The 12,671-nt window shown below is 31.6% G+C and overlaps 2 protein-coding genes across 2 annotated transcripts in view; one reads left to right on the forward strand and one right to left on the reverse strand.

Annotated features, from left to right (window-relative positions):
* Positions 1–3,939, forward strand: part of NECAB1 (N-terminal EF-hand calcium binding protein 1) — a 174,659-nt gene extending 170,720 nt beyond the window's left edge. The window contains exon 13 of the mRNA XM_003902951.5: positions 1–3,939. Within this exon, the coding sequence (XP_003903000.1) occupies positions 1–29 (29 nt within the window). The 3' untranslated portion in view covers positions 30–3,939.
* C8H8orf88 (chromosome 8 C8orf88 homolog) overlaps positions 3,127–12,671 on the reverse strand; it is a 26,428-nt gene continuing 16,883 nt past the window's right edge. The window contains exons 5-6 of the mRNA XM_003902954.4: positions 5,253–5,359; positions 3,127–3,558 (exon numbers count right to left, since the gene is read on the reverse strand). Coding sequence (XP_003903003.1) covers positions 3,535–3,558; positions 5,253–5,359 — 131 coding nt within the window. The 3' untranslated portion in view covers positions 3,127–3,534. The remainder of the gene's footprint in view (positions 3,559–5,252; positions 5,360–12,671) is intronic.

Consider the following 12,671-nt stretch of genomic DNA (forward strand, 5'->3'; position numbering starts at 1 on the left):
CTTCATGGTGGATCCTGAACAACAACTAGATGTTCCTAGACATTTTCCTTATGGTTCCAAGTGCAAAACAGGTGTTCTTATCTAAAATGTCAATTAGAAAATTATCTGTGGTTGTTAATCTACTGTATATTTTTGTTTGGTATATTTACTAAGTGCACTCTTTTAAAACTTATTCTATAATTTTATGATTCATGTGAATTTTAGCTCAATTTTCAAAGTTCACTAATATTCTCAATATTTAATGCTAAATGCTTTGCTACACTGTAACTAACCTAAAACCTTTTAGTGACAAAATCCTAATATGTGGGAAAAAGCATACACATAAAGGAATAATATTGTGAAAATGAATTTGTTATGATAAAGAAAAAATAAAGTGGAAACTTTTAGAGTATTACTTCATAGGGCAGATTTTGTAAACTGTCGTATACTGTAAAGGGTTAAATCAGTCGTTTTGTGATTTTTAACAGATTTTCTGTGAGTGAAGTTTATTCTTCCAACAATGTCTACTCCATACCCAACCCAACTCACAGCCCTATGACTATTATCTTTGCATTAGTTAAAAAGTTAGTATATAGGCATCAAACAACCTTGGCTGTAACCTATAGACTCTCTATCCATGTATCAGGTTATAGACTGGTTTTTCAAAAGTGAACAATTCTGTGATAAGTTAGAGTACCATTTAGTAATACAGCAACATTGTGTCATTTATTAGCATCATAATTCCTTGTTATGTAAGTTAAATATATCAAGAAAGAAGAGACTATTGCTTTGGGAAAATGTGGTTCAAGTTTTATGGCATATAGTTTTGCTATGTGACAGACAGCTAACTTTTCTTATGAAAAATACATATTTGCATGTAAACAATGATTTGAAAATACTTGAAAAATAAACTTTTAACCCAAATGAATAAATAAGAAATATAAAACAAGCACAAAACCTTACGGAAGTCATAAAATAGTAGGGAAGGTACTAGACAGAAGACATCTGTTTTCCAATTTCAACACTAGAATGACTAAAACTATCTACCTATAGAACTATCTATAGATAGTATACTATCTATACTCTGCTCAACAAGCTCAGAAATTAAATATTTTTAATAATAAAAATCTGTCCTGGTTATAAACCCTGCTGATGAAAATACAACACATATAAAAATGTATAGCCATGTTATTTTCTAGTGTAAATTCCTTTGAAACTATAAGTCTTTGGGGAAAAATATAAGGTAAAAATTTCCAGTTTTTCCCCCTTTGAAAAACTCAGGAAAAAAGGAAGATTGAATTAATAAAATTTTATTTCTTAAATATAAATTTGACCTAAAATATTTTCTCAAACTAATTCATGAAACAGCAACTTTTACCAATACCTTTGTATACTCTCAGTTCTCATCCAATATAAATACAATTTTAAAATCCTTTCATAGTTCTATTAGAAATAAGTAGTAATTTTGATATATTACACATACACACGTGTGTGTGTGTGTGTGTGTGTTTGTGTGTGTTTGTGTGCCTCTGGTCAACTCTAAGGATGACAGACACTGTGTAACAACACCTGGGTCAACTCTTTTAATTTATATACAAAGCAAAGAACAACATTAATGGAGATATACAATGATTATTCAAACAAGCTATACATATGTACAAAGGCAAATAGACACATAACAAAACAGTCTCTGCAGACTGATTGTATATAGTAAGAAAAGATCAAAAGACTTTAAAACCTAAAGGACTTTTGACATATAAACTCTTCTTGAGAATGTTTGTTTTAAGTGGTTTCAAAAATACAAATTATAGCCAATCAAAACATTGCTTTGGTTGGTCCATTTAAGTATCCAATTCAAAAAGCATATCAAATCTTTTGGGTACTAGGCAGTTTCCAAAGTAGCATGGTAGTATTACTTGTTAAAAGGGTTCTGTTTTCAGTAACAGTACTGAGTGGAAAGGGTCTGCAGATTCCAAATTGGAATAAGCTCTATCATATTCTGAAACAAGAATTAAAATGACTTGAGAATGGGCAAATAATAAAGCAACCAATTAATTATATGGTCATTCTGACCCCAGCTCTTATACAAATTATACATATATTTTGTGTATGTTTGTGAGAGTTGTGTGTATGTGAACTGTGTGCGTGTGTATTCACATGCAAGTATATACTGAAACCTATAGTGGAAAAGGAAAGTAGGGCCAAAAAATAAAAGAAAAAGAATAAAGAAAAAACTGAGACCTAAGTATAAATATCTCATTTTAAAGTAAACAATAAGTTTATAGTTAACAAAGATTTTTTTTTCTATTTGAAAACCCATTTTCCTAAAGAACAAAGTAGTAAAAAAAAAAAAAAAAAAAAAACAAAAAACAAAAAAAAGAGGTCACCAAAAGACCAAGATAGGAGACGTAACATGGAATACAAGCTTGAATCTGGGAAACAAACTCAAAAATCAGCGGGAAAAAAAAAGTACTGGTTTTAGAAGTTCAAAATTCAGTGAAACAAACTTTTTGCCAATAGACCTAGGGATATGAGAAATAGAATTAGGGAGAGTTTACACTTACCTATATATCAGCAGATTTTTCTGGAAGAAATCCTTTTTTTTTTTTTTTTTTTTTTTTAACAACAGTAACATCCAGAGTGACAAATTGCAGGAGATTTAATGTATAAAATTTCTAGGAATTAAAAGCTTAAACTCAAAAATTCTTCATCCATATATGTTATAAGAAATTATAGAATTAAAACTTAATGTACGTCAATTATTTTCAAATGTCCAAATTCTTTTGGAAAAAAAATATCAGTTTTACTTTGAAATTGCTCAACTTCTGCTATTCATATGGTCTGATTAGTGACATAAGTAGCAGCTGTTTTTCAACTTCAGTTTCATTCACTACCATTGTTTCCAAATTATCAATCTCTGCTATTAATTATGAATTTAAGACCATATTATTATCAAAAACCTAGAGACCAATCATATATCTGAAAAGAAATACCCATTAAAAATTCTCCCTCCTGTCATTGAGAACTATGCATTGAACATTCTGAATCATTCTAAGCCTCTGAAGAGACTGTAACGATCCATTCATGAGCTGGTATGAAATCAGTGGGAAGCAGAACAACAAAAGCAACTTTAAAAGCAACAAGAAATTATGTACCATATATACACTGTAGCAAATATTTTATATTTGAGAGTCTTTACAGCTTACATTTCCATTCCATTATTACAAGTGATGAAAAACAAAAAATTGCAAGTAGTACGCAAATTATAAATATACAGTCTTCCCACTTCACTAACCAAATTCCTACTTTCCAGTGTAACTTCCCAATTTATGCAGGAAACCTCCTGCAAGGCTGAAACTGATTAGAAAATTCTTTATAGTTTAAAATAGCTCTTTCTCATTTTTAGAGAAGTCAAATAGTCAACCATCAAAATTAAGAATAAATTGAATTGTCACAGTCCATTACAGTTATTGTTGCTAGATCCACCTCATTTGCAGATGTCCAAACTATAAAATGAATAATTCTTTCTCTTCAAATTCATCTGTTCTTAAAATGCTACTTAAAACTTTGGTTGTTTTCCTGTAATATAAAAGAAAAAGTTAATTTATCAATTGATTGAATACGGTTTTTACTAATTAGTTCATCAAACCAAATACTGTGAATGTACCAGGTGTTTACAGATTTAAATGCATGTTAACATAGAAACTATTAAAGTAACTAGAACTGTCAAGTAACAAAATGGCTCATGTTTTAAAAATATATGTAATTCATTTTAAAATATATTAAATTGTATTCCAAACCTGTTGTTCTGTTTCTGTGGCACCTAGTTTTAAAAAATGTATTAATGTGTAAATCAAAAGTAAAATGAATTCTAATGTGTAAGTTTGTTTTAAAAAGTGTATGTCAAGCTTTTATTTACACAATAAAATGTTATTAAAGGTGGAAAGTCTACAAATGAAACAGTGACTATAGTTTATATAGCACTGAAGTTTACATTTATTCTTACAGACCATGGATTACATATCCCAAAGATCTTTGAACAGGTGGAAAAGTTGAAATATCAAGTACATTTTTTCTTATTTAATATTCCTGTATGAGAAGTATTATACAAAATTTTAATTCCTGCTTTAATTAACTTTAAAAAGGATTGGCTAGAGATTTAAAGTTAGGGAGTTTAAGAAATATTAACATAAACTATGAACAACATAACATTTTTTTAAAATTATAATTTGAGGAAAAAAATACTATGAATTCCAAAGAATTAGAATACCAAAAATGGAGATAGGAGGTAGTACCATATATCTCCCATTTGAACTTTTCTCAGTATACCTATATCCTGAATCTCATATCAGAAGAGTCCTAGCTGCCTTTACCTATATAAAGGTATTTCCGAAAACTCTAATAGAAAGTTAAATTCCAGTCAAATGTAAGTAGAGACCATAAAGAATGGGAATCATTTACTAAGAGCAAATGAGAGAAAAGTATCATACTCAGTAATCTCATGCATTATTTTATTAATCCTAACAGTCAGAGATTATCATCCTTATCAGCAACTGCAAAACTAAGGTTCAATGACGTTAAGTGACTTGTCCAAGTTTGAACTGCCAGTACACAGAATGGAGCTACAATTTGAAGCCATGTCTGATGACAAAATCCATGTCCTTTCCATGAATATCCTAAGAGATGCATGTATGTATTCATTATGTGTATTTATTTAGATGGAATTTGATAAAGTAACAGAAATATAAAGGGCTAAGAACAGCAAAGACATGTTAAAGAAAAATACATGAGATGATTTGTTATAATGTATAAAAAGACTAATTGAACAGAATGGATAGCCCATTAACAGACCACGCATATATTGCCACAAAGATGTCAGAGAAGTACCATTTCAATAAATATTTTTTAAATGACTGGATATCCATGTAGAAAAAGGTAAAACTTGATGCCCACCTCACATCATAGAATAAAATTAATTTCAGGTGGCAAATATAATTTAATTGAAAAAATAAAACTTTTAGAGTATTGGATAATATTTTCATGACCTTCCAATTAAAAATATTTCTTAAACAAAATACAGCTATTCCATTCTAATTTTTAGACAGTTACTTTATAATAATTGGTTTATTATACCTTTAGATTTTTGTAGTTTTCTGAATTACCTGTATCTTATAATAAGGAAGGTTAAAAATCTAGAGGTAGAGTCTGATGAAAATGTTAAAGAAAAATATTTTTAATATAATATTACAATACAAACTTAGAAAACTACTTACTGGTTTTTGCAGTACAATGGGATGATCAGGCAGAAAGTCTGGTTTTTTTCTGCAGATGGAAACACTTGAGAGCTTCAACAGGAAATCTCTGCTGTATTTAATTCTCTCTGTAGATATTAAACATCAAATGTAATGTTATGAAATGTAGAGCTGTCTAGATCACTTTTTGGTTTATTTTTTTCTGGATGTCCTCTATTATTTTATAAAATGATGAGTAGTGTGTCTATGCAAAAGAGGAGGAGAAAAAAGCTTTGAAAAGCATCTACTGCCTCCAATTCTCCTTTTACATAGAAAGAAAACCAAGTAACCAAGGAAAAATGAAAGAAATATAATTAGGAAAATGGGGAATGCATGGCTTTTTTCATCTGGTTATTCAGGTCTAGTAAAATGATCTTCTATAAAGTATAACCACAGTAAAAACTATTAGGCAATTCAGATCCTGCCAAAATGTTACTTTAATGAGCCTATCAAGTCTCAATCAATACTAAAAACTTAACACAATAAAAATAAATTCAATTCGAGAAACATTTATTGTACATCTTACTATGTATCAGGAACTGTGCTAGGTAATAATGAATAGGACCCAAGATAGGGCCCTTATCTTCAAGGAGAACAATGTTTCAAATATCTGCAGATTTCAAATCAGAAATGATTACCAGAAACGATCACCAAGACAGATTATATGCTGTCCCAGAAGGCAATGGAATAATATGTTTAATGTTCTAAAAGAAAAGAACAGTAACCAAGAATTTCATGTCCAGTGGGGGGAAAAACCGCTCAGAAATGCATGTGAAGGAAAGACATTTTCAGATAAAGTAAAATTGAAAGAATTCATCACCAGCAGATGTGATCTTCAAGAAATACTAAAGGAAGTTCTACAGGCTGAAGGGAATTATACTAGATGGAAACTTTACTGTTGAGAAATAAAGAGCAAAAGAGATGATAAATAGGTGGGTAAGTATAACAGATTCCTTTTTTCCTCTAAGTTTTGTTTTAAGAAATATGTATTACTGTTAAAGCAAAAGCAGCCACAGATAATATATAGGATGTGGCTATGTTTCAATACATTTTTATTTATAAAAACAGGAATTGGTCTGTAAGCCATAGTTTACTGACCCCCTAAACATTACATTAAAGACTACAAATTGACAGAGTGGATTTAAAAAATAAGAAGACCCTAGTATATGTTGTCTACAAGAGACACATATTAAATATAAAGGCATATAAGTTGAAAGTAAATGGATATAAAAAATGCAAAGACTAGGAATAAGAAGGGTTGAATTACTATCCTATCTTCCTATCAACTAACAGGTAACAATTATCAATGTGTTGTTCCTAATACACAGTTCTGAAATACATCAAGGAAAATTTAACTTATCAGAAATTTTGGGTCTGGCTTCTTTCATGTAACATTTTTGAGGTTCATCCTTAATCTGGAACATTCTATGTAGCCAAACCATCAATCAAGTGTGAGAACAGAATAAAGATATTTTCAAATACACAAACTCAAAGAATTCACCAACCCAATACCCTTTTTTCGTGAAACTCCTGGAGAATGTACTTGAGCAAAATAAGGACATAAATCAATAAAGAAGAAAACATAAAACTCAAGAAATGGAGGTAAGTGATGTCAGGTAAAACAGCCAAGTAGAGAATTCTAAAAGTCTTTCCTCCACAAAAACAAGTATGCTCATAAAAACTGTCAGAATCAACTTTCTCAGAACCCCGGACTCTAACCCAAAGCCTGTAAAAACCAGGGGAATGCTTAGTGAACAAAAAAATAGCTAAATTTGGGAAAAAAATTGTGGCATTTAACTTACCTGGGACCATCCCCCAGATAGGCCATGGCCTTGAAAACAACGGCCCTCATTACTTTTACAGGTTCCCAGAACTGGAGGGAGTAGTACAGACTTCATTCTCAAAAAATTATGATTATTTGTTTTGACCTTTCTGGTGGTTCCCTGAGGAACCATTCTGAGAAGCTTGCCTGTACTTCACACCTAACTAAGAATTCTCCTAGCATTAAAGCTGCTGCCCAAAATCCATTTGTCCAAACATTTACAGGAAAATGTATTAGTTGCTTCCACCTGAGACAAGGGATAACAATGGGAGCAAACATTAGGCATACCAAAAAGCTTGGGAGGAAAAACTGAAAAAACAAGATGCTTTGAGGAAGAAGGGCACTGAAAGAATCCCAAATATTCTTTATAGAAGCCCACATGCATGTCAAAGCTAGGCTCATGTTCACAGAAAAACTTGAGAAGATCCTAAGCACTCACTCCTGGCTGACTTTCAGATTCCTACCAAGCAGGAAATGAAGGTGAAGGCAGAATTAAGGCAATACATCAAAATACATAGAGGCCTTATGCAAAGGCTGAAAGAGGGGCTTCTTTGTTTTTCAGTTTGGTATGGTTCTAGCCATTGAAGGAAATTACGTCAAATCACTAGCTGACTACTAAGATAACAAAATAGAGACTTCCATGGTCATTCATGACAAAGAATATAGATTTTACAGTATTAGTTTGGAAAAGTCACTAAGCTAACAACTACTACAACAAAGAGCAACAACAAACCCAAGGGAAGAAAGAAAATCAGATTTCCAGAGCAGCCACATTATAACATTCAAAATGTCCAGTTCTCAACCACCACAACAAAAATTATAAAGCACGCAATGAATGAAGAAAGTATGGGCTCATTCATTGGAAAAAAAGAAATAGAAATTTTCACCAAGGAAGCCAAGACATTGAATTTACTTGAGAAAGACTTTCAATAAACTATTTTATTTTTTATTTTTTTTTTTTTTTGAGACGGAGTCTTGCTCTGTCGCCCAGGCTGGAGTGCAGTGGCCGGATCTCAGCTCACTGCAAGCTCCGCCTCCCGGGTTCACGCCATTCTCCTGCCTCAGCCTCCCGAGTAGCTGGGACTACAGGCGTCTGCCACATCGCCCGGCTAGTTTTTTTTTGTTATTTTTTAGTAGGGACGGGGTTTCACCATGTTAGCCAGGATGGTCTCGATCTCCTGACCTCGTGATCCACCCGTCTCGGCCTCCCAAAGTGCTGGGATTACAGGCTTGAGCCACCGCGCCCGGCCTCAATAAACTATTTTAAATATGCTCAAAGAGCTAAAGAAAATTATGAGAGGAGTGTCTCATTAAATAGAGAATATCTATAAAGAGATGGAACTTATAAGAAGCCAGATAGAAATTACTAAGAAGTACAATAACAGAAGTGAAAAATTCACAAGAGGGTTTCAACAGCAGATTTGAGCAGGCAGAAGAAAGAATCAGCAAATTTAAAAGTAATTCAATTGACATTATTCAGTCTGAGGAGCAGAAAGAAAAAATAATAAAGAAAATGAACAGAGTCTAAGACACTTATGGGTTACCATCAAGCATACCAACAAATATATAATGGAAGTGCCAGGAGGAGAGAGAGAAAAAGGAGAAGAAATGGTATTTGAAGAAATCGTGGCATAACATTTCCAAAATTTAACAACAAAAAAAGAATCTATACATCTAAGAAGTTCAACAAACTACAAATAGAATGCAGACAGCCCCCAACTTATGATGGTTTGACCTACAATTGTTTGACTTTATGATGATGTGAAAGCAATTCAAGGTTTCAGACTTTAAGCACTGGTGATTCTCTGACCAAAGACTCTCTGGGCCAAAGACTCTCATACCAACTTATTATATTTTCAACTTACGATGGGTTTATTGGGAAGTAATCCCACCATAAGTTAAGGAGCATCTATCTGTATACTAAAAGAGATTCTTCACACATAGATACATCGTAATCAATCTGTTAAAGTCAACGAAAATCTTGACTTCAGAAAGACAGTAGCAATTCATCACTTTACAAGGGATTCTCTATCAGATAAACAGCTGATTTCTCATCAGAAACCATGGATGTCAGAAGTCATGGGATGACATATTTAAAGTGCTGAAATCAAAAAAGTGTCAATCAAAAAATCTATACCTGACAAAAGCTCCTTCAAAAATGAAGCAGAAATGGAGACATTCACAGATAACCAAATACTGACAGAGTTTACTGCTTGTAAACCTGTCTTACAAGAAATGCTAAAGGGAATCTTTCAGACTTAAAGGATAGTACGCGACTAAAATCCACATGAGGAAATAACACCAGTAAATGTAACTACACAGGCAAATATAAAAGTATCAATAAATTTTCAGTATGAAATTCATCCTTTTCTCCTATATGATTTAAAAGACAAGTGCATAAAAATGCGTAATTATAAATCTAGGTCAATAGATGACAGAATGTGTATAAAGATGTAATTTATGACAATAACAACATAAAGGTGACTTTAGAGATCTATATAGGAGCAATGTTTCATATAACATTGGAAGTAAGTTGATATTAATTCAAACTAGTTTGTTATATATTAAATTAATACCCAACACAGCAATTAGGAACATAAAAAATATAGTAAACTAAAAGGAAATAAAAATAGTACACTAGAAAATATCTATTAAACACAAAAAACAGTAATGGAGGAATAAAGTAACAAAAAAAGACATACAGAAGACAAATAGCAAAATGGGAGGATTGAGTCCTTTTTAAATCAGTTAATTACATTAAATGTAAATGCACTAACTTTTTCAATTATTATAAAAGGCAGAGATTGGTAGAATGAATTTTTTAAAATCATCTCATTACATTCTGTCCAAAAGAGACTCATTTTAGATCCAATGACAAAAATAAGTTGAAACTGAAAGACTGTAAAAGATATTCAATTCAAGCAGTAACCAAAAGACAGCTGAAGGGAGTATACTAATATTAGACAAAAACAGACATTAAGACAAAAATTGTTATAAGAGACAATGGACATTTATACAATGATAAAAGCATCAATTAATCAAGAAGATATAACAATTATAAGCACATGTATACCCAACAACAGAAAGAAAAACACAGAATTAAGCATAGAAATGGACATTTTAACATTAGTAACTGGAGACTACAATATTCCACGCTCAATATTGGATAGGAAAACTTAACAGAAGATCAACAAGGAAACAGAACGTGAACACTACAATCCAACTAACCTAATTACATATATACAACACTTTACCCAACAACAGCAGAATATACATTCTTCTGAAGCACACATGGAACCAGAGCACGCATGTTCCACACACATGGAACATTCTCCGGGATGAACTCATATGTTAGCCCACAAAACAGTCTCAATAAATTTAAAAATATTCAAATCATACAAAGTATGCCCTATGACAACACTGAAATAAAACTAGAAATCAAAACCAGAAGTAAACTGGAAAATTCACCACTATGTGTAAATTAAAACACACTCTTATACAACCAATGCATCAAGGAATAAACAACAGGGGTCTTAGAAAATATGTGACAAATGAAACAAAGTCACAACATATCAAAATTTATGAGATGAAGCAAAAACAGTGTTCAGAGCATAGTTTATAGCTATAAACGTCTTATTAAAAAAAGAAGAAATAACTCAGTATCTAACATTACACACTAAGGAACTAGGAGAAAAGAGCAAACTAAATCAAATACTAGAAAAAATGAACTAAATAATAAAGATCAGAGTGAAGATAAATGAAATAGAGAATATAAAAAACAACAGAGAAAATCAGCAAAACCAAAAGTTGGTTATTTGAAAAGACAAAAACTAACAAACCTTTACCAAGACTGATTAGGAAAAAAATGACTCAAATTACTAAAATCATAAACAACAGTGGTTTTGCATCCTGCAACTTTAATTTATTTTTATTAGCTCTAATAGTTCATGTGAATTCCCTAGGATCTTCTATATATACAGATGCTTCTCAACTTACAATGGAGTTATATCCTAATAAACCCATTTTAAGTTAAAAATAGCAAAAGATGAAAATGCATGGCTAACTAGGAGTGGCACCTTGCTGATGCTGCCCAGCATCATGAGAAAAGTACAGTTTCTACTGAACAGATATTGTTTTTGAACTATTGTAAAATCAAAAAATTATAGGTCAAACCATCCTAATTGGTGATCATCTGGGTAGGACTGTGTTCTCTGTGAATAGAGATGCTTTTACTTCATCTTTCCCAATTTAAATACCATTTATTTCTTTTTCTTGCCTAATTGCTATGGCTAGAACTTTCAACATAACATTGAATAAAAACAGTGAAAGTGGACACCCTTATCTTGTTCTTGATAGCATGTTTTGTCAAATGCTTTTTCTTCAATTGAGATGATCATGTGCTTTTCCCTGAATCTTGTTAATGTGGTGTATTATTACTGATTTTGATATGTTGACTCACCCTTGCATTATTGAGATTAATCCCACTTGGACATGGTATTACTGATTTTGATATGTTGACTCACCCTTGCATTATTGAGATTAATCCCACTTGGACATGGTATATAATCTTTTTGCTATGTTTATAGTAAAAAGTTGTTAGTATTTTATTGAGGATTTTTGTATCTATATTTGAAGGGATATTGGCTATAGTTTTCTTTTCTTCTGATGTCTTTGGCTTTGGGTATCAGAATAATACTGGCCTCACTGGAAGTGTTACCCCTCTTCATATTTTTTGGGAATAGTTTGAGGATTAGTGTTAACTGTTCTTTAAATGTTTAGTAGAATTTACTGGTGAGAAGCCATCTAGTCCCGAACTTTTCTTTGTTGTGAGGTTTTTAATTACTGATACAATCTTCTTACTTGCTGCAGGTTTGCTCAGATTTTCTATTTCTTCTTGAGTTAGTTTTGGTAAATTCTGTGTTCCTAATAACTTGTATTTTATCTAGGTTATCTAGGTTTTGGCATACAACTAACTGTTCATAATAGTCTCATAATATTTTTCATTTTCATAAATTCATAGTAATGTTCCCCATGAAATAAATTTATTTTATATATGATCAATGAATAACAAAAAGATTCCATTTACAATAACATCAAAAAGAATACAGTACTTAGGAATAAATTTAACCAAGGAGGTATATGACTTGTACACCAAAAACTGTAAAATATTGCTAAAATAACTTAAAGAATACCTAAATGGGAAGATTTCTTATGTTTATGGATTGTGAGATTTAATATTGTTAAGTTGGCAATATTCCTCTCGAAGTGATCTATAGATTCAATGCTATCCCTATCAAATTTCTAATGGCCTCTTTTGCAGACATGGAAACATTGATCTTAAAATATCAAATGGAACTGCAAAGACCCCTAAATAGCCAAAACAATTTGGAAAAAGAACAAAGTTGGAAGACTTAACACTTCCCAATTTTAATAGTTACTACAAAGCTATAGTAATCAAAAAAGTGTGATACTGACGTAAGGACAGGCATATAAAACAGGAGAACAGAATTAAGAGTCCAGGAATAAACACATTAAACACATACACCTATGGTCAACTGATTTTCAACGAAGGTGCCAAG

Source organism: Papio anubis, chromosome 8, assembly GCF_008728515.1.
Source record: "Papio anubis isolate 15944 chromosome 8, Panubis1.0, whole genome shotgun sequence".
NCBI classification, from domain to species: domain Eukaryota; kingdom Metazoa; phylum Chordata; class Mammalia; order Primates; family Cercopithecidae; genus Papio; species Papio anubis.